The sequence below is a fragment of the Drosophila obscura genome, unplaced genomic scaffold (assembly GCF_018151105.1).
Source record: "Drosophila obscura isolate BZ-5 IFL unplaced genomic scaffold, ASM1815110v1 contig_179, whole genome shotgun sequence".
In the NCBI taxonomy this organism is placed as follows: domain Eukaryota; kingdom Metazoa; phylum Arthropoda; class Insecta; order Diptera; family Drosophilidae; genus Drosophila; species Drosophila obscura.
In genome coordinates, this window is record NW_024542766.1 from 749,566 (window position 1) to 773,968 (window position 24,403).

Genomic DNA, 24,403 nt, shown 5'->3' on the forward strand with positions numbered 1-24,403 from the left:
TTTTGTTGTAAAAAAAGTTAGTGGGTGCTAGTGGTGCTAGTGGGGGCGCCACTGTGCAAAACGTCGTTTTCACAGTAGCGCCCCCACTAGCACCGACGGCCAATGATGGAACTAATGTAATTTAGTTCCAGAATTCTCCGTCGGTAACCATGGGGGCGCCATTGTGCAAAACGTCGTTTTCACAGTAGCGCCCCCACTAGCACTGACGGCCAATGATGGAACTAAAGTACACTAGTTCCAGAAATCTCCGTTCACAAATGGGGGCGCCAGTGTGCAAACGACGTTATTTCACAGTGGCACCCCCAGAATGACCGACGGCCATTGCTGGAACTAACTTTTTTTTTACAACAAAATGCAGAATATGTGTTATTTATTTGTGCTTTATTGTATATAACTCCGCCATTTCTCATCCGATCTGGACGTGATACATATCCTCGTAACCGGAAAAATGTCCCCCGTCGAGTCAACCTATTTAGGACATCAAGGACAATAAGGAAATGCCTTTTTAACGGTTTTTAAAATCGTATTTTAGTAAAATCGCTATAAGTCGGTCATTTCCTTTCCGATCTGGACTTGCGACGGCTTCTTGTGATCGGAAAAATGTCATTAATTTTATGGTAAGAAAATGTTAATTTAAAAGGGACTTTAACATACAAATTTTACGCATTTCTAAAATTTTTATTATCCATTTCAATTGCGGTTTGTTTTTGTTTTTTTTTAAATATCAAAAATTGCAAATACATATTCACTAATTTTTTTTTAGATATTCTTAATTTTTCAGATGTGTTAACAATACGACGCACTACACATAATCATTCGTCCACATATGAATTGTATATGTAAAAAAATTTAAGGAAATCGCTAGCACATTGCACTACGTAGAGCTGTATAATAAATATTTTCATAATAATTGGCAATTTCAAAAAAAGGTGAAAGTTGCACTTTGCTTGTACTTTAAACCATCTATTCGTCATTAAAAAAAATGTAATAATAATAAACACAATAAGAACAATAAGAACGGATAAATGGTTTAAGCACAGACAAATTGCCAGTGAGGTAAACAAAAAAGCAAAAGCTGTTAACAAGAAATTATGCCACGGTTCCCAGCTGACAACGTGCCGCGAATGGCTCATTGTCTGAGGGAAAATGACAGCTTGGGCCTGGAATTGTTTTTGCCTAATATGACTTTTTGCTCTTCTTTGACGCGTTTTTCCTGTTCTTTGCGCATTCGTTGGCGTTCCTCGTCCATCAGACGCTGTTCTTCAATTATTGATAAGCGTTCCTCAGCCTAAAACAACACAACATTAAAACAACTTTTCCAAGAAACAATAATCTTTTATAGCTTACCAATTTTCTTTGCGCCTCTTCAATTTTACGATTATTTTCGGCCAAAATCTCTTCAAGCTCTTCGCGTTTTTGCTTTTCATCCTCCTATAAAACCCAAACAAAATGTCGTATTAATAAATCATGCCTAATATTTTAGCCACAGCTTAGAACTATGAAATAGAAACAGTTTCTTGACATCAGCGATGCGATGGAAACTGTGCGAGAATTGGACGCACAGAAGTTTGTGGTTTCAATTTTTTTTTGCTTGATGGGCTGCAAATGCAGTAAAATCTATTTTTATGTTTAACAATAAGTTACAAAGAAAATTTTGGTGAAAGTAAAAACATTTAGTAGTGTCTAATAAGAATGTTTTAAGTAAGTTTTTTTTTTTAGTTTTTTACATTATAATAGCACACAACATAAACAAATGTACTAGTATTTCTAAATTGTTGGTCATTTCATTTCATTTATTTTTTGTTTTGTTTTGTTGCTACTTACTATTTAAATAGGTCATTATTCCAGTATAATGGCTAAATTTGTTTGGTAATTTTTAAACTTTTTGGATATTTTTCATTTTTTTTTTTTTGCTGATTTTATAAACATTTTTTGAAAAATAAAAAGCTTCAAAAACAAACATGAAAATCGCAAACTAGGCACAAAAATGTGTAAAATTGGTAATCCGACTTAATAAAAATTATAGACAGATGTTCTATAACGCTAAAACTTGGCGAGTGAATCTTAAACTATCTTCAGTCTTCTCGTAGTCCATCATATATTGTTTAGCTATGTGTTTAGCTAGTATCGTTATAGTTGATGGCTTATCACACCGTCCACGAAGTATCGTTTGCTTAGGACACTCACCCGTCTTTTGTCTTTGTTTTTCAAGCAGCGTACAGTTGGAACTAATTAGTCGGCAGGCTCAAAGCCCGCCCCCATAACTAGACCACCTAACTATAGAAACTAACTTAAAGAATCAGGACTGTACGCGAACCTGGGTTTTTGGGAGAAGAGTAGAGGAGAGGAGTGGGGGATCAACCTCTGCTTATCTGTCCTTCCATGGACCAAGTGCTTCACAGCAGGCTTGCTTTAATTCCGGCAGGGGGGCTCTGTGTGATTTGTGATTTGCTGCGATTTCTGTGTATTTATTGCGGGCTCTCGCATGAAACACACACTTACTCGTACAGACAACAAGAGTATCACGCTGAATACGGTCTACAGAAAGCGAAGTATGCGCCCAACGATAACAACGGGTTACAAAAACCAATACCAAAATAAAAGTTTTTAAAATATATAGGTAAGAACAAACAAAAAATGAAGCTAAGAGTAAAAGTACGCAATATTTGTTTGGCATCAAAACTGTGACACATGCGACATTTGGCAATGTCGTCATTTTGGCTTTTTTGGTAGGAAAAATAAAAATTACAAAATTATTGGCAAGAAGATAGATGCGAAACCTGCCGCGGCGTTCCCAGGGGCTCAGTGGGGTTGTGTGCAGGCTTGCGATAGGGGCGAGCTGAAAAATGCCAGGTTAGTGATGCAAATGGTGGTGGGGTGTTAGCCATGTCTACGCCTTTAAGCAGTTAAATATGGGGTGTTTCATGGGCTGTGCAAATTATTTAAATGAGGGGATGGGGGCTTGGGAATATTTTACAGATGCATGTACACACGCGCACACTGAGCCGTTGCTGAAAACGCCGCCAGAGCGATTTCTGGTGGCATTGTGAAGACGACTGTTTTTAACTGCTGTTTATGTTTTTTCATGTTTTCGGTAGTTGTTGTTTTGTGTGTAGTTTTCTGACAGTGATAGCAGCAGTCGTCCAGCGAAATCTGATTACGAGCACCTACCTCGCGACGGCGTTCTTCTTCGCGTATCTGTTCGCGCCGCCTCTCCAGTTCCAGCATCATTTCTCGCTCCATTTCAGCCTTGGCCGTCTCGACGCGACGGTTAACCTCTTGTTCAATCTCGTCGCGCCGCTTTTCTAGCTCCTCCTCAACACGCTTCTTGACCAGCATCTCAATACGTTTCGCTGCTTCCTCCTCGACGGTTTTTTGTTCAGCCTCTTTTTGCCGCCGCTGCCGCTCCATTTCCGCCAGACGCTCTACCTGCAGCTGGTTTTGCTGCAATAGATTTTTGATACATTTAGTTTAATCCCCATTGTAGGAAACACCGCTTACCTCATCCAGCTTCTTGAAGCGGCTGCGCTTGTGTCTGCTACGCTGAGACTCATGGTCCGAGTATTGGCTGTCACCGCTCGATGAACTGGACCGTTTTCGAGGCTTTGATATAGACGGTGAGCTGCGATATTCTGTGTGCCTGTCGCTACGGTGCCGTTCTCGTTCTCGGTCACGCCGGCCATGGTGGTTCACCTCTGTTGATTTATCTCTGCCAGTTCTCGTGCTGCTACGCTCGTGGTCGTGGTCCCGATCCCGATTGTGCGACTTACTGCGTTTCTTGTGCTTGCTTTTGTGACGGCGTTTTCCCGACGTGCTTGGGGTGCGTGAACGGGAACCCATGGTAAAATAATTACAATTATTTTTATCACTAGCTTTATTGAGAGCTGGTTTCAGCTTACACAACAAAACAATCAATCTAATCAAATAAATTTATACAATTTTCACAATGCTCGAAAACAGTGTTGCTAACGTTGCTAGAATCCATTTTTCTGACACCCTTTAGTGCTATTTTAAACTGGTATTTTTTTTTAGCGTTTTCTTAAGTGTTGCACAACTTTCCATTTATTTTAATTATAATTTTACAATTATTTCGTGAAACTTGTCTATCATCTCTTTATAGTCCTTAAAACCAGCGCAGTCTTTGGCCGCCTCCTTGCCCAGCCACTTAAACTCCGTATGCTCATCGGAGAGAATAGGTGCCTGGTTGGGATTTCGGAGCTCAGCCAACCAATATATCACGATTTTTGGCTTTGCCTGAGATTCAGGTTTCGACCTGACCTCATAATTAAGCGTTATTGGTGTGTCCTGGTATATAATCAAGTCCTTTTCGTCATAACTGTTTATGCATTTCAATTAGTTATGTATGTGTGCACATTTGTGGTATCGTAAGTCACTTGCCCGGCTTCCTCTTTAGTTTCCCGCAGCGCTGTGGTGAAATCGTCCTCTCCCGGGTCCACGTGACCCTTGGGTGCACTCCAGTGAAAGCTACCATAGGAGGCTTTCAACAGTAAGTACTCTATCTCCCCACAAAGACGCCGAAAAACAACAAAACCAGCCGCTTTTCTCATTTTGTTGGTGATGACTGTCCCAGTGTTGGAAAGGATTGTCAGGTAAAAACATATGATATGTTGATAGGGCTCCAGTGTTGTAAAGGGTTACCGAAAGTTACATGAGGCTCCATGTGCACGTTTCTGAGTGAAATTACATAAAAACTAAATTAAGTACACGATGTACGCATTACTTCGCCGCTTTGCGGGAAACTCCATCCGCACCAATCAACTGAGATGTTACTCTTCCTTCACGCCGAGAGATGTGGTGCGGGACACCGCCGATGAAGCCGGCACGCTGCTCACACGCTTTGCCAAACATATCGCACTGGTGCGGTACCAGGATAAGGAAAATGTGCGCGATGTTCCGACGACAGTGCGCTATGCCGACTATTTTCCAATCACAGACGGTCGCTACTTTCAGCGATCTGTGGAGAAGACAGACGCTTCACAACTGCCAGCCCTGATCATTCTAGCATCCAGCTATCGATCAAATGCTGCACTTCCAATGTATGCAACCGCTCTAAACACATTGGATGCACATGCAGTGGCACAGCTAGCAAAGATGGACACCTCAACAGTGCTTGAAACGCTGTATTCATTCCTTTTCCTAATACCAAACTGGCTCAAACGAACGGATTTTCATCAGGAAGCAGTGCGCCGGCTGGCAAAGGAAGATTTCCGTGACAACAAAGAGCGATTTCTTCAAGTTTGCTTTTACATGGGTCTGCAAAAGAAGCAGACAATATCAAACGATTTTCAGGCGCTTCTGGAGGAGCAACTTCCAAAGCATTTGTCAGCTTTAACTGAGCTGGATCTCGCTCTGATTAGCAATGCTGCCTATAAGACGTCGACTGTGATTACGGGCAGTGTGAAAGAAGCTTATGACACAACTTTGGCTAATGCCGTTTTAGGCTTGAAGATTACACCAGAAAACTCAGCTTTGTTAATCTCTTTAATCAAGGCTCTGCGGCTGCAGCGTGTGCGTGACGAGCGAGTGTGCCAGCATCTGCAGCAAATTTGCTTGGACTCTACTCAAATAACTCAAATTGAACCTAGAGGATTGGGACACATTTTTGCATTCTTTGCCGAGCAACGTTGGGACCAAGAAGAATGTATGGCCGTCGTAGTGGAGCGGCTAATGACGCTTAAGCCAGGCGACTTGAGGGCCAAAGATTTAGCCACATTACTGTGGTCTAGCGCACAACTCAACTGTCAATTGTCTGCCGCGCAGCTCAGGCAGTTGGAGCTGGCTGCCCTTCAGAAACTTGATCATGGCGAGTATAATTTTTACCCAGACAATCTGATAGACACCTGCCTATCCCTGTACACGTTGGGACATTACTCAAAGGATTTGATAGACGCCGCCGAAGAGCTAAAGGCTACACAACGTCACCAAAAAGCACAACCCAAGGTGGACAGTCGTTTAACAGTCTTGCGTTCGGCTGTGGCCATTGAACATCCATCACTGGCCAAATTGAAAACCGAACAGGTGTTCAAGGAGTTTACCCGTGCCCCTGGCTACTTGCTTAGGGATCGGACGGACTTCACCAAGTATGCTGAACAGCTGGGTCTAGATGCTGAGATAGAGGGCGTTGATCTAGTCTGCCCCATCAGTGGCATCAATATTCCCAGCTTGCGGGTGCAGACTACGGGCGATCAGGCGAGCGTCTACTTCGTGGAGCTACTCACTCCAGAACAAACTTTAAAGTTTAGTAAGAAACCCACGTCATTAGTGCGCCTAAAGCAGCGGCTCTTGGATTCCTTAGGCCAAAAAGTTGTTTTGGTAAGTCATCCCATTAATCAAAGCGAACGAACTAATTGTTTTGTTTTATAGCTGCACTCCGGAAATATGGCGACCACTGCCAAGCAACTCCATGCGCTTCTACAACCAGCTGTCGAGAGTATAGAAGATACTGAGGTCGTCCAAGGCCTAAGCAACTGAATCATGTGATATCGAAGCTAATCTTATAGGCTTCATAGGCTAGTTACAGATTGTAGCTTTATTTAACAATGTTTTATGTACGTGTAAATATTATTTAAATATTAATAGCACTAAACGTAATGTTCAACAATAATGTATAATACAAGGAATGGGTTATGGTAACAATACGCTCCGTCACTCTCAACGGATGGATTTAATCTTGGCCTTGAGAACGACATAGGACACGAACCTGAAAATGAGGATCATTGCACTCAGGGCAATAACGTCATTCCAGAACTGATCACCAGACATCGTAATCTCCTCCAGAAACTTCTTTGGATACCTTGAAGGTATATCGTGGCACATAAGAAAGATTAGGTCCCAGATTTTCAGGGAAAAATGGTTGCTATTTACCTGTAGTGGCAATACGGCGCCTCATTGCACTCTAGAACTCCCCGATCTAGTCCGTATATGGCAGATATAAAGCCTTCCAGCCCATATCTCAAATAGGATATGTGACTGCCCCACCGCAAGTAGCTGGGGAGGTCCCGCAACGTCACTCCAAAGCCAGCAAACATCATCATGGGAATGGTGAGCACGGGCGCCAAGAATGTCCCATTCACCACATCGAACCAAGCACCTATCATCAGCCCAAAGCTGTGGCCTACAAACACTGTCAGTAAACTAATGGCAAAGAACATCCAGAAGCGAACCCACTCCATGGGCTGGTAGCTCCACAGATAAACAATCGAGGTGAATAGGAAGCAACTGATGATCTTCAATAGAAATTATAGTTGGAATTGGCAAAGGAACTTTAGATTTGTCTGATGAATTACGCACCGATATGGGGAGGTCCACGAGGGTCATGGCAGTATAGTAGGCTTTCATGGAGTACCAGCGGTTGAAATGTTCCTTTATCAGAATGGACATCTCAATAGGGACTGTTATTGACGGAGAGCAGTTAAGAGGTGGAAACGATGCATTTTTACCCTACAACGCTTATAGAAGGATAATATTTACTTACAGGTCAGAACTGTTAACATCATCGTGGTCATGGAGTGGTGCATCAATATGGCAAATAGTAAATTGTAATTATCCAAGACCCGCGATCCCTCGCGACCCGTGTGATCGTACATGGCTCCGAACAGCAAGGCCACAGCTATGTTGACTCCGATGCGGAGATGTGTCATGGTCGTATCTCGGCGCGCCTTGATGTAGCCTCTCCGCAGCAGCACTGAGCACTGGTTCGCGTAGCTGGTGTCCTCCAACGAGTTATTCTTGGTACGCTTCGGAATGGGATACTTTCGCATTAAGGCCTCGGAGCGCAGCACCGCACTGGCATTGTTGAACCATGTCAAACAGCTCCCGTTCTCCGTGGCGCTTTTGAGTGTGTCTATTTTGTCATAGCCGTACTCTCCGCATGCCAGTTCGATAACTTAAGAGTGAAAGGTTGGGATGAAGTTGCTCTAAATATATGCCTTAAAGGGGGCCATCTCTTGACTTACTGTAATCCGCCGGGTTGTGATACATGGGGCAAGGCAGGTCCACGGCTTGGAGGAAAGGAACCAACTTCTCTGTGCCACCCTGGTAGACGCAGTTGCCTGCCGACAGAACGTATACCTCATCGAAGATCTGGAATAGCCTGGCCGTGGGCTGGTGGATGGTGCATATGATGGTGCGGCCCTGGGTTGTCAGCTTCTTGAGCAACTCGAGGACTTTGGTGCAGGAGCTGCTGTCCAAGCCACTGCAATAGGGTGAGAAATGGATAAAAAAAAAGCTTGGAGTGACAAAGGGAGTTGGGATCCTACGTGGTGGGCTCGTCTAGAAACATCACAGTGGGATTGTTGATCAGCTCCATTGCAATGGATAGCCTCTTCTTCTGACCACCGGACAGGCGCAATGTGAGTGTCTGGTCGTGATCGTACAGACCCAAAAGTAGCAGTATGTCTTCGATCTGGAATGAGTATTTCCAGAATAAAACCCACTCGAACATTTCAATGCTTTGTAATATTTAAACATACCCTGCTCTCCTTCTCCTCGTAGCTTACGGTATGACCCAATTTCAAGTCGGCGGCTATATGCATGTTCTCGTTCACCGTCAACAGGGGCTGAAGACGATCATCCTGTGTTATGTAGCAGGACATACGACGGAAGGAGGCTGAGCAAATAAATGAAACCATTAGAAGGCGAACGTTTCCCAAGCATTTCAAACTACTTACGCAAATCGCGTCGTCGGCCATTCAGCAATATGGATCCATCCACGCCGGTGGTCTTGAAACCCGAAAGAGCATCCAGCAAAGTGGACTTTCCCGCCCCCGAGGGACCCATAATGGCAATAAGCTGACTCCCAGGAAACTTTCCACAGACGTTGTGTAAGATTTCCTTAGATCCTAAAAAGAAAAGTGTAAATATTTTTGCAATTAGTTAATGCTCTCATGCTCTCACGTAATACTAGTTGTCTCTGTGTGACATTCCGAGTGCACTCGTACTCTCGTAAGGTCGGTTCATGAGGGCAATGGGTAACCGGTTAAGCAAACTATATTCTAGCATTCCATCTGGAAATTGTAGGCCAATAACGGCTTAGGGGGGTGAACTACATACTAAACTAGAATAGTTAACCCCAGGCTCCATTTCAATATATGTACATACGTAGAAGCAGCATTCATGATGCATCAACGTTTACTGTGGAAGCGGAGTACCCTCTCGAGTCCACAGGGCGGGGCTAACATTAATTAACTGGTTAATATGATAACTCGATAACAATGGCATTATTTCAATCTATTACCACAGCTCCCAACAGGCATATTATCTTTATATACGTACTTAGTATAATTGCTGACACGAGGCAAAGAGTGGCTCTGGCTTGGTCAACGCCCCGGGCCCTAATCAAGTTACCAGGCGCAAATCGATGTCGATTTTGATATCATTTGGTTGCTTATTTCTTTGGTTCTTCCTAAACTTTGATATCGTCGAACATGGCCTGTAAAAACCCCTTCCCAGTGCTGACCCAGATATATCGAATAACAAATACTCTTTCCATTTCCGCATTGTTTAGCTGGTTTATTTTAGCAGACCTGTGACAGAGAGTCGAATCAAAGGAAGAGAACCTTTGAATGACTAACTCTGGCCCTGATAGGCATGCACCGGCACTGGAATAGGAAGCGTGAAAGGGGTAGGAAAGGGGTTAGGTGCTTATCTAATCAATGGAGAACAAAGTTGGCGAAAGAACTAACAGGCAAGTGTTTATTGCTGGTTGGTATGTGAAGCATGACCAAAACCAATAACCTTGAAAGACTCTTCTGCTATATCAATAATTGTGTGCACGACTTTACTAGAGGCAGTAGCCTAATCTTGGATATGAACTGGTAATGGGAACGGAAACAATTTTTCCTTGGGGTGCTGCATAAGAAGTAGCCGCTTACCATCATAAACCTAATTCAGCTATGCTCCCAATCTAATATTAAATAATAACCAGTTGCCAATCTTATCGATCCATATCTTAGATCATGCGATCGCAGCTCAAGTTCTTTGTAAATGTCTTCGCCCCCTTATGAATGCTTACCACGGTTGAATCCCAAGTTCACAGTCAGCGACAGCTCCTTGAACTCAATGTCCACTGGCTCGCGAGCCGGCAAATTGTTGAGGGCATCCGTGTCGAAGTGCACCTCCTCCTCGGCCACAGACTCCAGAGGCGGCTGCTTGGTGGCCGCTGCCCCATTGCTGTACGCTACTTGAGGTGGGGTCGGAGCGGAAGTTGGTGCGGACGAGGGCGTGGTGCTGGTGGCTGTGTTCGTCTGACCATTACGCCAATTGCTTGCACTGGTCATCGGCACTGTGGTGGCGTTGTAGACTCGTCCAGAGGTGGCTTCTCCAATCTCAATTCCGAGACCGATGCCAGCGACACCGTCGCCAGCGTTAAAGAACTGCTCCCGCGCAGTCGGCATTATCTTTGGTTAACTGTAAAAGACAAAAAATTCAATCACTTCGATTAGTTTTGTCGTGTTGTTGCCCAGCGATTGATTGATTGAATTAATGAATTATGCAATCATGGATTGTGCGGTATGCCTCTTGTCTCTTGTGAGAACCTTACAGCCGCTCAAGCCAACTTCGAGACCAGCCTGGCAGTTTATAGCGATTTTCCCACAAACGGGTTTAATTGAGGCTCATTTCGCACTTTGATCGACGCTGACGGTTTTCGCTCTTTCCGAATAAAATCAACCTTTGAGGCTGTGCTCTCCCTTTGTTACACGCCTTAAGTGTCTTCCGGATGGTTCCCTGGGAGCAGATGCCGCCGCTCAGCTAATCCGACGTTCATCTGATTCTGCTTCTGACGAGCCATGAGAGATCAGAGATGAATAATGAAACATTTAAATTATCTGCAACAGCCCCAATGAAATTTACATTTACATAAGCGAAAATGTAGCACGCAGTTTACTCCACACTTCGCGCAGCCAGAGCTATTAAATACGAGTAGATTTAATGCCAGCACAGATTTTTGCAAAAAGATCAAGGCACAGGCGGTGGCGGCTGCGACAATCAAACAATCAAATGCGAATAAAAATTTACAATAGTTGCGACAATTGCTAAAAGCGCCCATCCGCGTGTGTTTGCATTGATCTGCTACAATCCGATCTGGTGGGATCTGATTCTGATCGCAACAAAAGCATTGTTTCATGTATAGCATAGCGTTAAGAACAACTGCAACTGCAATCGTCGCTGTCGCTGTCGTTGTCGGTGACGAAGCTATGGGTAGTACTTCTCGTGTGTGTCATCTTTAACCCGCGGCATCTTATCGCCATCTGGGACTATGGCGCGAAAACAAAAGCCCCATCACGATCCAAGAGAAGCGCCTGCCCACCGCAGCTGGGACATTTACCTTTGCATGGGAAAGCGTTGCATTGGGAAAGGTAAGAATCGCTAATGAGGACTGCACTTGAATCCGTGCAAACAGCTATCAGCTGTCCGCTGCAATTACTACCCATGTCAACGGCCGAAGTAGCAGCGGCAGCCCCTGTAGGGCTAAAATGAAGGGGGGGACTAGACCTACACTACTCAAGAGTGACGTTGACGGGTCTTAATCAGTTGTATTTCACTATTGATTGATACGAGTGCTGTCTCTCTCGTTGTCACGTTTTGCTGGACTGGCTGTTTTCTTGGTCCGACCGAGTCTTATTTAGACATGATTTCCTTTGTTCAGTCTTGGATTTACATTTCATATTTGCCTGTGACTCTGGCAATCCACATACTCGTGTGCTTATGCCTTTCTTAGCTCTCTTCGTGCCCCCACTTCGCACAGAAAAATTTATGCTAGACCTAATATATAAATTCTCTCTAAGTAGATACAAGCTTGTATTTATACACATATGTACATACGTATGGCTGTGTATGTACCTATGTGATGGTGCTGATGCTGACATGAAACATTGTTTTGTATACTTTGCTCACCGAACAAACCGGTTCATAGATCTCCGTCAATGCAGCTGGGCACGGGAGCACATTAAGAGCGTCAAAGAAATTCAAGCCAAACAACAGCTGTTCCCAAAGGAAATGGGAGCAACAGCAGCCCCCCATCGATGGAAGAGATTCTTGCTTGAGGTTTGTGATGTGTTAATTTGAAGAAAGAGACCAAGCAGCCAAATCACTTTCAATATGCCATCTTTCTACGGCTGACCTCGGGAGGTTCGACTCAATTGTTATTTTAATGATCGCAAAAGTGATAGCTAATCGATTCTCTTCCAGAATGCAGTTCCACAATTCAAAGCGCACTGTCAGCAGTTCGACGAGTTCACGCTGGTTAATTTCAACGGAAGTGACCCACTCTCTTTAAAACCTTTAGTTCATTCGCACCAAATGCGTGAGTCAACTTATCATTGAACGCCATCCTTTGTATCTGAAAAGAGTGGTTCCTCACTGATTTACACATAATGCCATTGATATCGAGCAAGCAAGCACTGATAAGGTGGAACCTGAGTGTATTCAATGTATACAAATATATACAATTGCCACTCCTGCTCCTGCACCTCATACTCGCACAAAGAAGCAATACCTAACATTCAACGGAAGGATGAAAAGTCTTTGGTCGGATTTGTAATTAAATGTCCGTTAGATTGTTTCTTAATTTATTTGTTTAATTTGTGGTTCTTATTTTATATTTTCTTGTATTAGTACAGTTCACGCTTTCAGTTTTTGGGGGATCCTTACCCGTTTGAACAACAGGCTCCGCAGAACTACTATCACACGTTTCTTCGGCTAAGAATTAGGACCGGAACCCTTTTGTTTCGTTAGTTTCTTCGGTTTGAACTCGCGATCCAATTAGCCGAGGAGTAACAGCGTCTTCGGAGCGACGTACACGACTGGCGGGCAGTAAAACAAATAATGATCCCCCATCTAGCTGTGGGGACCGTTCAAACGCGTTCCCTCAGAATTCGAATTCCGGTAGAGTCCGACCGCCGAACGACCAGCTGACGACGACGACTCATTGAGACCAGAGACCCACACAAGCACAGAAAGAACACGATCGAGCGTCTCAGCTAGTGGAGTGGAGCTGGGGAGCTTATACGCATACAACCTGCAAGCATCTGTGTGTGTTCGTGTGTCGGTCTTTTGTCTCCGCCTGTATGCGAGCGTGTGTGAGTGAAATGCAAGCTTTATCAGAAGCACAGCCGAAGTCCGCTTGACGGATACGTACCTCTCTGTTGGCGTATATTTTGCATTGGTTATTGATGTTTTGGCGTTGTTATATTTGTCGTTTTCCTTCACTGATAAGAAGCTCATTCTCTCTCTATACAAGCACACACACACTCAATCGCAAATACCTGTTAAAAACTCAAATACACACCTATGGGGCAGCTGATTACCTTTTTGGTAGCACGATCTACAACCCGATCGCCCGGGTCACAAGTCCACATCGAATTTCTTCGATTCTTCATAATACTCGTATTGTACGTAATAAAATGATTTCTTGTTGCTGTCGGATTCTTCATTTCGCTTTTATTCTGAACTCATTGGCAGCAAAAACGTAGAACAATGCCCAGCTCTATCCCCGTCATGACATTATCGAGCAACTTTACAATGGGACTATATACATACATTTGTATGTATGTACATATATGTATGTATACACATATTTGTATATGAATCTCCAAGGTACCCGGAGCTTTGCTTGCCTTGACACAATGAGAGCAAAAAGTGCGAGGAGAGCATCTTATCCCTGGATCGTAGAATGACCTTACCTTGTGTGCATGTACCCTGGGATCCCTCTGTTCGTCCGATATGCATATTATCATATTTCATTCTTACCATCTTTCACTCTCTCTGCCATTGATTGCCATCCATCCATTTTTCGTTCATACTATATAGCTATGGTATGCGCCATGAAATTTTGTAGAGAAAAAAAATGTTGACACGAAAATTTGTTTCTTAAATGTAGTTGTATTCCAATACAAACTTTAATTTACATACTAGTATTTGGCCCTATTCAAAATTCGTACATAATGCGCTACTTCGTCCCGAATCGATGCAGTAACCAAAATCGCATTTTTCTAGGTTGGGATCATGATGATCACTTTTTAAGAGCCCTGCCCCAGCTCGAATGTTTTTTTTTCAGTTTTTGCTTTGTTTAGTTTGGAGAATAAACTTGATTGATAAGTATTTATTTAGCTATTATCGTAATTGTTGCCTCATTACACAACCCATGAACCGACAGTCCGTCGCTTGTAGCACTCTGATTCAATCCTCTGGCTGGACTTTGACCGTTCTCTCGACTCTAGCTAAACAAAATCCGATTGATATGTTCCCATGCCTAGTAATCGTAAAGTTGTATAGAGAATAGGGGAAAAAAGAAACAATATGAAATGAAATCGGGTTGAGCGCTATGTCATGGGTTTTTAACTGTTGATTTCCATTTCGAAGTTGGAGCTGGTTTCAGCAGCTCGTCCCCCGATTAGCCCTCGAGCACTTGATGAATTTTTCAAAAAATTCGGGAGATTCTGAACCGCTATAGGCATGGCCACGGGCATGGAAGGGATCATATCTCTGAGGGAAGTCAAACATATTATAAATAACAATTTACATTAGTGTTTGATAGGTTCAAATATTGACTAAAACACAATCTGCACGTCTGCGAGAAACTTACCAGCTCTACGATAAGATTACGATTTACAATCGTTCGCGCCATACATTATACTCGTATAGTCAGTCGTAAGCTATAGGAAATCGTAAATAAACCGGCTGGAAACGCATCTCTTCTGATTAAATCAAGGCAATCTCTGGCTGACTTATTCCACACACCCTCGTCTTTTTCCCGCGATTCACGCTCCTCGCAGTGCAAAAATTTACAAATATCATTCTAGTCCCAGCCCCCCCACTCTATCGTACCTGGCTTTTTATGTACTGTCCATGTCGCTGTCGTTATGGTGCTTTTCTGCTAAATAAACAAAGTCCAAGCAATTGCGGCTTCTTTGAAAGCTCTTGATCGACGTCAACGCCGTAACGACGAATCGTCGCATTGTCGTAGGCGATCTGACATGGTCGTGTGCATTGCTTCTTTATAGCTTTCTCCCTGGTTCTCCCTGAACTGATTAGAGCAACTTTATGAACTTGAGTTCGTTGAAAAAAAGCGCAATAAGATCTCTGCCCACATCTGATCTTAGTCGCATCGGAAGTGGTTTATGTTTTTGCATAATTGATCCAATGCATCCCTCTTGAAGCGCCCTAAAGACTCACCACAAACAGAATTAAAATCCCGAATCCAGCTGCTGATGAAGACATCATGAAGATTGCTTAACAAATTTCTCACACACCTGAAATTTTGCTCAACCGGAATGAAAGACCATGATGGTTACGGTTCAGCAAGATACAGGCGCGAATGAAATATGCCGGCACATGATTGGATATCAAGGAAAATGGATAAACTCCAAAACTTGAAGGGACACTTGGATGAGAAAGTGAAACCGCGACCGCAACTATTCCTGGCCACGCTCGGAGTGGAACTGATGCATAGAACGAACCGCCAACCTCTAGGTAGACTCCCATAATGCCACTTGTGATCGACCCAGAGCCGTGCGTCTATGTGAAACATTTCCCGCCGCTGCTGCTGGCCGGGGGAGTCGGCATTAGAATTAGAGACTCAGAACAAAAGGAACCTGCAAGAACAATGTACTGGCGTACCGGCTGCCTCGCTGGTTGGCTGAGTGCTCGGTCGGGGTCGGCTGACTGTATGGGTGGGTGGGTCAATAGCGGCCAGTACTTGCAACAGCGGCGCATGCTTTCTAAGCGCCACCGTTGTGCTGTGCTGCTGTTGTTGTGGGACGCACCTTACTAATACAAACATCCAAATGGAAGCAGAACGACAGCTAACACCATCATAGAACGCGCCTTTTTAACGAGCGACGCGACCTCACCTATAATATAGAATCCGACCAACGAAGATGGAGATGCCACAGCCCCAGGGTTTGTCATGACGCGTGTTCGGACAGAAGTGGGCTTGGGCTGCCACATATTGTATCATTGGGCACATACTCGTAGCTGGATCCTGTCATATATCCTGCCATTTAAGTGTTATATGAATTTCTAAATGGGTTAATACTTGGAAAATGCATTTCCTAATTAAATTAGACTCCAGGTGCAATGCGTGGACTGTAGAACTGTAAGAATCTAAGGGCAAGACAATCATATAAATCATTTATTTTCAATAGCCCCCAAGAGGGGTTTGAAGCCCCAACATTATGTATGATCCACTCGGACAGGACATTCAAGATTTGTGTTTTTGGTCGCCCATCAGGAATCCAAATGAAAGAAAAATAAGGATTCACCTGTTACAGAAATAGTAGAATTTTAGCACATTTAGATGTACTAACTGAAAACTGCAAGGATATCCATAGGTAGAGCACTTTAATGATTGCTATTCTTTCGCTAGCCATGCTTATAAGTCAGTTATATTTATCCACAGTCTGTTTCTCTAGAACACACCTTCTTCCAAAAGCCAATCCCTAAAAGTTTATGTATTGGCATGGACTGGGGGGTAACCACACCCAGCCACGGACGTGCCACTTTTCGCGCCCCACCAATTGCCCTTTTTCAACCCCACTCTCGCACGTTATGCCCTTTTTGCCTCACAGGCACACAGGACGAAGGACACGGAAACAAGGAAGCGTTGAATAGCTGCGGGGATGATCTGCGGTCATTAAAAGGGCGCGTCGCATATTAATACCAACAAACAGACACACTACGTAGCCAAATGTCAGCCCAATTCGAGTGTATACTGTAAGTCCCAACAGAACTGGGCTTGGCCAGACATCTGGGCCCTTCGGATCTATTATCGCTAATTGAAAGTTAAAAATTAGAATTCTTTAAAAGGGTGAAGCAATACACGATCTCATTTTTAAAACTAACCACAAAGAAACAGAATTTAATTTTCCCCGAAAGATCAAAAAATAGATTCAGGATTATAATGCTCAAAGTTGTTAAATTGATGGAAAGCGGGATGACACACCTACTAGCTGGCCAACCAGCCACCCTCTCCTTCCAACACACTGTGCTGACAACGTTGAACATTGGCCAAACGATTTCTATGTACAAGCCATGGTATACACATGTGTATGCACATAACTTATATCGTATCGCCAACTGTACATTATATAAAAAGCTGATCCCACACTGCGGCCAACCCAGCCGAATCTGCCTTTGTCTTGCCACATTGGCTCTGCCAGCATTAAAATCTAGGTGAGGGAGTGTTTCAGCCTTTCAACGAAATTTAGTATCAATGAGCATGGGGCTCTGCCATTTGGATTGTATGGTTAATTTAAATGCAACTATTTAATTAATTTTTGCTCCGTCCGCAACGATTTGTTTGCACATAATTAAATCGACTAATTGGACGCCAGTGTTTAGTACCAATTAGCCGCGGGCTTGGCAATGTGTAACATTATGCCTATTAAGGTAAATCAACAATGCTTAAATTTAAACTACGCCAACTCCGGCTGGGGGGGCTGGTCTGTATGGGAAGGATTCGTCGTCGGACTACGTGGTTGCGGCGGACCCACGGCCATGGGCAGGCGATCGCCCCAACGGCTGACTTTGGCACAGCTGTATGCCGATCTAGAACAGGGAAACAGTATCGTGAGATAGGGACGAACATCTGAGAAAACATTTGGGGACTTACTTCCCGTGCTTGGCCTTCGTGAAGATGACCTCTTGCAACTTTCCCTCTTCCGTGCAGAGACGGCAAATCGCATGCTTTGACCGCACCAAGGTGGGACGCACAATGCGGGGCCAAGGGCGAGAGGTGTCTGAGACGTGACCCTTCTTCAAAATAGCATAGCTGTAGAGGGAGGTTTGGCGATCTGCGGAGGAATCGCTGCTCAGTCGCAGTGGAGCGTATTTTACAGGGAAATTGCAGGGTGTTCGATCTGCCAGATCTCTAAGACGGGGACAACGTACATCGTGTGGGCACTGAGAGTGGAATACTTGGACTAAAATAATTGTATACGGATATGAAAAACAATTTTAGAGCTTACCGGAGCAACTGTATGGCCTTGCAGGTCCTCATCATTGACACGCAAAAGAAAACGTCTGGCTTCGTTGACCAGCTCGCAGCCACGTCGTGTTCCTTCTTCGGCAATGACCATATAGCCATCACACTTGCGCCACAGGTTGAGCAGAATCTCTTCTCGCTGTGCCTTGTCCACCATCTCAAAGAGAGTATGCGAAATAATGACTAAATCATATTTTGTTTCAATGGCGGGCAGAAACTGGCGGTAGAACACGTTTCGCAATGAGATTTGCTTATTTTCCTGGCCGTCCCGTAGGATCAGCTCGGAGAGCTCATTCATTTCCCTGGATCGATCCACATTATAGTACTCAAATATGTTCTCTTTCCACAGTTCACTGGCCACCCACATGCCAGTGCCGACCCCGGAGCCAAAGTCAAAGTAGCTGCGGGGCTTAAACTGCTCATCTCGCTGTGCCAGCTCTGTGAGAACTCTCTTCAGGACCGCATACTCTTGGGCTCCTCTGGCCACCGCATAGACAATGGCTTCGTAGGCACCGTACTCGATGCGCTTCCAGGCATACGTGCGCTGGCTCAGGCGTTTATTGATCTCCAGCTCCCGCTTGCGTTTCCAGCGATCCGCTTCCTCCTCGCTTAGCGTGGCCAAACGTTCCAGGGACATCTTGGAATTCACCTCCTCAACAATCAGTTTCTTTTTGTTTTCGATTTCTGCCAGGGTTGGTGGGGGATGTCGGGACCTGACGTATGAATTGAGCATCTGGCAGTCCTGCAGGACTTTCTTGACGGGATGGTCTCCTATAATGCGCCGTAGTGTGTCGCCCAATTGTTGGGGTAGCTCAAGATGGTTAGCCTTGACGATGCCAGGATGCTTCCTCGGCTTCAATGTGGCTTGCTCCAGACCGGAAATCACTGTTGGTTCCACATCGACGGCGATTTTACTTGTAAACCGATACAGTCGCGGCGCTACATGCCTTCTTGTGCAATTTAGTGTAAATTGCATTGTTAAAGTTAAATTAACTGTAAATGATGCAACACGCGTTTGCCGGTGTTTTGTTCTGTTTGTTTCGGTATATCGGTCTCGGTATATTTCCGGTATATTTTGAAAATGATAAGGTGTATTAAGAGTGTCTGAGATTTGCGTGGTCACACTGCGTTTCACTTTTTTGGACGACCATGTTTAGGTCACACACCTTGCATATTTTTGGTTAATTAATCGTAGAAAAATGTATGTTCAGCGCTGAGTCTTAGCACTAATCATACAGTTTTGGTCCGCGGCTTACTTTTAGTATTTTTGGTCTTTTATATTTTAAATTTCTTTCTTTGTGGCTCCCACTTCTGCTATCGTGTATCGATAACTAGCAGTGCTGATCAATACTTGAATATCTTCGCGCCATGTCGCGAGTATTTGCAAATTCAAAATTTAGGTCTTGTTTTCATTTTAAATATAGTTTAATCACTAACCATACAGTATATAGTTGTGCCAGTTCATACACCGAACGTACTGTTTGGATAGTGTCGGTAGCCCGTTGTTAGCAGAACAATTGTCCCTACCAGTTGTCATTAGTTGTCATTGAATGTTTTTCACTGTTTTATTATAGGGGGTTAAGTGGGCTAAGTTCTTTTTTCCTCGGTATATTTTGAAAATGATAAGGTATATTTTGGTATATTTCTGAGTATATTTTTTCCGTGAATTCGCGGGTGGAAATTAGCGGATATATGCAATAAATTGATAATATAATATATAACATAATTGCCAGCGAGGCGGACTTGTAGCCATATCTTCCCAGACCATAAGCCGTCAATTGCATATCAGTCCGCAGAAGGAATAAATCTCGCGGAGTAGCAGCGTGTGTCGCTGCAGTCGTGGTGTTTTGTTATTGGAGCAAATAAAGAAGTAGAAAACAAGATTAAAAATAAATTCAGTGTTTGGCTGGCACGCACTCGGGAAAAATGCATGTGCTGCTGGTGAACGAGCAGGAAAAAGTGCGACCAATTGTTTTCGCCACAAAACGTCATATATTATAAAATTGAAAAATTAGGTCGTCGTTTGTTGTTGGTTTTGGAATCAAAATTATTTGGTGAGTTGCGTTGCTGTGCTGTGGCAGCTATAATGATTAGCTTACAGTTTCAATTAACTTTCAGTGGCTGGCTTAAAAGTTAAAGCAAGCGGACGGACCACGGGCCCAAAGAGAAGTCAACAAAAACGACTTTGAGAGAGACGTCGCGACGCACACGAAATAATTATAACAACACGTTCAAAGTGAAGGTCAACGTCACAACGGCGACGACGAAGGCAACGACATCAGCAGCAACTCTGGCTGCCGAAAAGCAAAGTGAACGCCTTCCCTCGAGCTAGCGATTTCCAATCTGGGCCACCCTTCCACCACATCCACTGCAACACAATGTCTTCACCAGGCATGTCCACATCCATATCCTCCTCCGCCCAGCGGCTGATGTTCACACTGTTCCTACTGGCCCTGCTCATCCTGGTCGCTAGTGTACTCAGCAGTGACACCGCCATGCCCACACAGAATATGTCCCACAAGGAGAGAACGGAGCTAAGGTGAGTGAATGGTAGATGAGTAGAATGGTAGTCAAACTCTTATTCCGTCTTCGTTTGCAGGGAAGAGGCCCGCGACATGTTTTACCATGCGTATCGTGCTTACATGGAAAATGCCTATCCAGCCGACGAGCTGATGCCTCTCTCCTGCAAAGGGCGCTACCGCGGCGTGACACCTTCGCGGGGCGACATGGATGACATACTGGGAAAGTGAGTGTGGAAAGTTTGGAGTGCAAGTTGAGCTTGAAATGTACGGACTGTGGCCTTATGTGTGTTGTAGCTTCTCCATGACCCTGGTGGATACTTTGGATACGCTGGTGCTGCTCGGTGACTTCACAGAGTTTGAGCATGCCGTCAAATTGGTCATCCGTGATGTCCAGTTCGACAGCGACATTATTGTCTCGGTGTTCGAGACAAACATTCGAATGGTGGGCGGCCTGCTCTCGGCCCACATTCTCTCCGAATATCTGCAGAAGCAGGTGGATGTGATGCACTGGTACAAGGGGGAGATGCTGGAGATGGCGCGCGAGCTGGGCTATCGGCTGCTGCCGGCGTTCAATACCTCCACGGGGATACCGCATGCCAGGGTAAACCTGCGCCACGGCATGAAGGATCCCATGCTGAAGAAGTCGCGGGAAACGTGTACGGCCTGTGCAGGCACGATACTGCTGGAGTTTGCTGCCTTGTCGCGACTCACGGGTGACCCCATATTCGAGGTGCGTGCCCATGCCGCAATGGATGCGCTGTGGAAGCTGCGCCACCGCGGCTCAGACCTGATGGGTACCGTCCTGAATGTCCACTCCGGCGATTGGGTTCGTCGCGACTCGGGCGTGGGTGCCGGCATCGATAGCTACTACGAGTATTTGTTCAAATCGTACGTCCTGCTGGGCGACGACAAGTATCTGGCTCGTTTCAATCGCCACTACAACGCCGTGATGAAGTACGTCAGCGAGGGACCCATGCTCCTGGACGTGCTAATGCACAGGCCGCACGCCAAGTCCAGGAACTTCATGGACTCGCTGCTGGCCTTCTGGCCGGGCCTCCAAGTATTGTCCGGTGATCTGAAGCCAGCGGTACAGACCCACGAGATGCTCTACCAGGTGCGTCAATCCATTTTAACTACTGTGCATAACATAATGAATTGTGTTTACTCTTTAAAATAGGTTATGCAGATGCACAATCTTATTCCAGAAGCATTTACGGTTGACTTTCAAATCCATTGGGGCCAGCATCATCTACGGCCCGAGTTCATCGAGTCAACGTACTTTTTGTACCGTGCCACGGGCGACCACCACTACCTCCAAGTGGGCAAGCGTGCGCTGAAGACTCTGCAGCAGTATGCAAAGGTCTCCTGCGGCTATGCGGCTGTGAATGATGTGCGGACGGGCAAGCACGAGGACCGCATGGACTCGTTCGTCCTCTCCGAGACATTCAAGTATCTGTTTCTGCTGTTCTCCGATCCGCAAGATCTGATCATAAATGTGGATGAGTTTGTCTTCACCACGGAAGCGCATCTGCTGCCCCTGTCGATTGCACAACTAGGGAATGCCACGTTTAGTGAGTGAACCACAGTGATCCCCTAAAGACTCCCTTGTCACTTACAGATTTCACTTACAGGCTTTCGGCAATCGGACGAGCACAATGTACTCGACTTCATGCGCACCTGCCCCAGTTCCAATAAGCTTTTTCCTGAGAAAGTACGCAAACCATTGCGCAACTTCATTACGGGCTCGTGCCCGCGCACCAGCAGTGGCAAGCGACTCAGCGCCCTGGATTTTCAGGCAAGCAATGCAGATCATCTGCGAGCTGTTTACGACATGGGCATCACCATGGTTTCGGTAGGGGACCGCAGCCAAGGCAAGGTGCGACTGTTTCATAGTTTCTATAATGTAAGTTTTTCGTTCTGTTTTGCATTTTTCTTTTCCTCTTTTTTTTTCTTTGGTTGCGTTTAACATTATAAGTAATCGCTGCTTCTCCTTTTTCTGGTTTTTATCTGATGATGGGATCATCATATATATTCTCTCTATATTATGTTTATTCAAACACAGGCCAAGAGTCACGAAGAGGGCGAAATGGGACTACAATTTATGCAGGAGATGCTGGAGCTAACTAAGATTCAGAGCATGAATCAGCTGGCGCAACTGCAAGTGCGTAAATTAATCAGAAGCACAAATAAATGTAACTATATTATCCATAATTTTAAAGGCCGTGGCTTATGCCACTGATGAGAAGCTTCAGGACTGGACTGCCCTTATGGCCGGACCTTCGCACTTTAGTCCAGAGCTGATTGGCGAGCAGTTTGTGGAGGGCGATATCATTCTGGCCAAACCATTGCGAGCCTGCGATGAGAAGCTCAATCAGGAGGAGGATGGCGATGATGCGAGGGGAAAGGTTCTGGTGGCCGAGCGCGGCGATTGCACGTTTGTCAGCAAGGCACGACTGGCGCAAAAGGCTGGCGCTGTGGCTTTAATTGTCTGTGATAATGTACCAGGTTCTTCCGGCGAGACGCAACCCATGTTTGCCATGTCCGGCGATGGCACCGACGATGTACTCATACCCGTGGTCTTCATGTACAACGTGGAGTTCAGTAAACTGGCGGCGGTGATGAAGCGGCGCGAGCATCCGCTCCGTGTGCGAATCATGCAAATGGTGGAGTTCAAGCGCTGGCAACTGGCCAAAGAGGGGCGGCAAAACGATACGACGGCATCGACCCAAAAGCCGGACAGGGAATTGTAGTGCCTACTGTCCACCCACCCCACCGTAAACGCTTCTGCTTCTGCGGCTCTCAAAAGTGCTTTTCGATAAACATTTTTGAAAAAGTATCAATCGAAATTTCAACATTCGTAAATTGTACATTTTAGCCGCTCAGTAGCAACTACATTATAAAATTCTTGTACTTTACTAGACACGTAAGGATCCACCCTTCCCCCCGTAAACCCGTTAACGGAACCGCTTGAGCTAGCCGTGACTTTTAGAACTTTCCTCTTTGGGGACTTTTTTGCTTGCGTGTGATTTTTGTGATTCGGTTCGGCGCAACTCTCAGGCTAGCGATTGGCTTTCTAGTAGCTGCAACTATTGCCGGGCCGATCTAACAACTTCAGATATTCAGATATACCCATACATGGTACGTACATTGTCAAAGTGTAGTTCCGCAGCCTCGCCTTCGGATTTTTATACGAGTTTTACTTTCCGTGTAAGTAAATCTTTTGTACATACAACATTAGATCGTAGCAACTAACAAAGTACTAATTAATGTTTAATTTTAAGAATAACTAGATTATTAAGCAATAAGTCGAGAACAAGAAGCCAATCTGTAGTTGAAATTGTTTAGTTCATATACCAAAATAGTTTAAAATATACGAGAATTTGATAAAACCAAACCAATGCCTTTTTTGCATTTCGTTCGAGTTCATGAATTAAAAGTGAACCAAAGTTTAAATATGTACCCTTGAAATATTAGGAAGCTTTAAATATGATAATGTTGCCCGATCTTATGCTTTATGCCACTTGTACCTGTATTCCTGCACTCTCCCTACCGCTTCGCACCCATAAGGCTTATATCCCCAGGGGTCTATGAAAACATACATTAATTATACAATTATAGATATATTTGAAAAGGGATCCATTTAATGACATTCGGCTTGTTTCCATTTTGGTTTCCGTCGCTTAACTCATATTATATGACACTCCTACTGTTCTACTCGATTCCATTCGCGAGCAGTAGATCAAATTTAATATTTAGGGGCTAGAACTACGTTAACTAATTTACAATATGCCTAGAGTTTTGTTTTTCTTTTAGAAAAGTTCAAATAATAAAAAAAAGAAAACGAAAAGCCAATGAAATAAAAAACACTTAGATAATA

At 44.6% G+C, this 24,403-nt stretch overlaps 6 protein-coding genes across 7 annotated transcripts; 2 read left to right on the top strand and 4 right to left on the bottom strand.

The window, feature by feature from the left end:
- Positions 1–667: 667 nt before the first annotated feature.
- On the bottom strand, positions 668–3,962 carry LOC111072567 (UPF0430 protein CG31712). Its single transcript, XM_022364516.2, has 4 exons — positions 3,502–3,962; positions 3,172–3,444; positions 1,348–1,431; positions 668–1,288 (listed from the first exon to the last, which is right to left on the bottom strand). Exons 1-4 carry the CDS (start codon positions 3,838–3,840, stop codon positions 1,130–1,132), a joined length of 855 nt encoding a protein of 284 aa, XP_022220208.1. The 5' UTR covers positions 3,841–3,962; the 3' UTR covers positions 668–1,129.
- Positions 3,963–4,051: 89 nt separating this feature from the next.
- On the bottom strand, positions 4,052–4,607 carry LOC111072568 (bis(5'-nucleosyl)-tetraphosphatase [asymmetrical]). Its single transcript, XM_022364518.2, has 2 exons — positions 4,399–4,607; positions 4,052–4,336 (listed from the first exon to the last, which is right to left on the bottom strand). Exons 1-2 carry the CDS (start codon positions 4,566–4,568, stop codon positions 4,072–4,074), a joined length of 435 nt encoding a protein of 144 aa, XP_022220210.1. The 5' UTR covers positions 4,569–4,607; the 3' UTR covers positions 4,052–4,071.
- Positions 4,608–4,635: 28 nt separating this feature from the next.
- LOC111072565 lies at positions 4,636–6,608 on the top strand. Its single transcript, XM_022364514.2, has 2 exons — positions 4,636–6,333; positions 6,385–6,608. Exons 1-2 carry the CDS (start codon positions 4,729–4,731, stop codon positions 6,490–6,492), a joined length of 1,713 nt encoding a protein of 570 aa, XP_022220206.1. The 5' UTR covers positions 4,636–4,728; the 3' UTR covers positions 6,493–6,608.
- Positions 6,522–12,899, bottom strand: LOC111072563 (ATP-binding cassette sub-family G member 4). The gene is made up of 10 exons (XM_022364512.2): positions 12,673–12,899; positions 10,034–10,428; positions 8,691–8,861; positions 8,493–8,629; positions 8,280–8,425; positions 7,977–8,215; positions 7,496–7,906; positions 7,312–7,412; positions 6,886–7,247; positions 6,522–6,814 (listed from the first exon to the last, which is right to left on the bottom strand). The coding sequence occupies exons 2-10, from the start codon at positions 10,413–10,415 to the stop codon at positions 6,673–6,675; spliced, it is 2,091 nt and encodes a 696-aa protein (XP_022220204.1). The 5' UTR covers positions 10,416–10,428; positions 12,673–12,899; the 3' UTR covers positions 6,522–6,672.
- Positions 12,900–16,882: 3,983 nt separating this feature from the next.
- Positions 16,883–19,056, bottom strand: LOC111072566 (methyltransferase-like protein 17, mitochondrial). Its single transcript, XM_022364515.2, has 3 exons — positions 17,988–19,056; positions 17,633–17,922; positions 16,883–17,568 (listed from the first exon to the last, which is right to left on the bottom strand). Exons 1-3 carry the CDS (start codon positions 18,978–18,980, stop codon positions 17,436–17,438), a joined length of 1,416 nt encoding a protein of 471 aa, XP_022220207.1. The 5' UTR covers positions 18,981–19,056; the 3' UTR covers positions 16,883–17,435.
- Positions 19,057–19,667: 611 nt separating this feature from the next.
- LOC111072555 (ER degradation-enhancing alpha-mannosidase-like protein 3) lies at positions 19,668–24,303 on the top strand. Of its 2 annotated transcripts, none has more exons than XM_022364499.2 (8): positions 19,668–20,058; positions 20,123–20,543; positions 20,604–20,750; positions 20,821–21,640; positions 21,704–22,097; positions 22,158–22,402; positions 22,589–22,687; positions 22,746–24,303. In XM_022364499.2, the coding sequence occupies exons 2-8, from the start codon at positions 20,383–20,385 to the stop codon at positions 23,274–23,276; spliced, it is 2,397 nt and encodes a 798-aa protein (XP_022220191.1). In that variant the 5' UTR covers positions 19,668–20,058; positions 20,123–20,382; the 3' UTR covers positions 23,277–24,303. The 2 variants fall into 2 exon arrangements, with proteins under 2 accessions (XP_022220191.1, XP_022220190.1); XM_022364498.2 differs by having other exon boundaries at positions 19,669–20,058; positions 22,158–22,429; positions 22,746–24,300.
- The last annotated feature ends 100 nt before the right edge of the window (positions 24,304–24,403 follow it).

Excerpts from the sequence above, each read along its gene's own strand:
- LOC111072567 (XM_022364516.2), bottom strand. The coding sequence starts at position 3,840 with ATGGGTTCCCGTTCACGCACCCCAAGCACGTCGGGAAAACGCCGTCAC. Across the intron at positions 1,432-3,171 it reads AAGAAGAACGCCGTCGCGAG|GAGGATGAAAAGCAAAAACG; the intron begins GTAGGTGCTCGT and ends TGGGTTTTATAG. Across the intron at positions 1,289-1,347 it reads AAGAGGCGCAAAGAAAATTG|GCTGAGGAACGCTTATCAAT; the intron begins GTAAGCTATAAA and ends GTGTTGTTTTAG.
- LOC111072568 (XM_022364518.2), bottom strand. The coding sequence starts at position 4,568 with ATGAGAAAAGCGGCTGGTTTTGTTGTTTTTCGGCGTCTTTGTGGGGAG. Across the intron at positions 4,337-4,398 it reads GAAACTAAAGAGGAAGCCGG|TTATGACGAAAAGGACTTGA; the intron begins GCAAGTGACTTA and ends ATGCATAAACAG.
- LOC111072565 (XM_022364514.2), top strand. The coding sequence starts at position 4,729 with ATGTACGCATTACTTCGCCGCTTTGCGGGAAACTCCATCCGCACCAAT. Across the intron at positions 6,334-6,384 it reads TAGGCCAAAAAGTTGTTTTG|CTGCACTCCGGAAATATGGC; the intron begins GTAAGTCATCCC and ends TTTGTTTTATAG.
- LOC111072563 (XM_022364512.2), bottom strand. The coding sequence starts at position 10,415 with ATGCCGACTGCGCGGGAGCAGTTCTTTAACGCTGGCGACGGTGTCGCT. Across the intron at positions 8,630-8,690 it reads TGGCCGACGACGCGATTTGC|CCTCCTTCCGTCGTATGTCC; the intron begins GTAAGTAGTTTG and ends TTATTTGCTCAG. Across the intron at positions 8,216-8,279 it reads TTTCTAGACGAGCCCACCAC|TGGCTTGGACAGCAGCTCCT; the intron begins GTAGGATCCCAA and ends ACCCTATTGCAG.
- LOC111072566 (XM_022364515.2), bottom strand. The coding sequence starts at position 18,980 with ATGCAATTTACACTAAATTGCACAAGAAGGCATGTAGCGCCGCGACTG. Across the intron at positions 17,923-17,987 it reads AAGGCCATACAGTTGCTCCG|TGCCCACACGATGTACGTTG; the intron begins GTAAGCTCTAAA and ends TTCCACTCTCAG. Across the intron at positions 17,569-17,632 it reads ACGAAGGCCAAGCACGGGAA|ATCGGCATACAGCTGTGCCA; the intron begins GTAAGTCCCCAA and ends TCCCTGTTCTAG.
- LOC111072555 (XM_022364498.2), top strand. The coding sequence starts at position 20,383 with ATGTCTTCACCAGGCATGTCCACATCCATATCCTCCTCCGCCCAGCGG. Across the intron at positions 22,098-22,157 it reads ACTAGGGAATGCCACGTTTA|GCTTTCGGCAATCGGACGAG; the intron begins GTGAGTGAACCA and ends TTTCACTTACAG. Across the intron at positions 22,430-22,588 it reads TGTTTCATAGTTTCTATAAT|GCCAAGAGTCACGAAGAGGG; the intron begins GTAAGTTTTTCG and ends ATTCAAACACAG.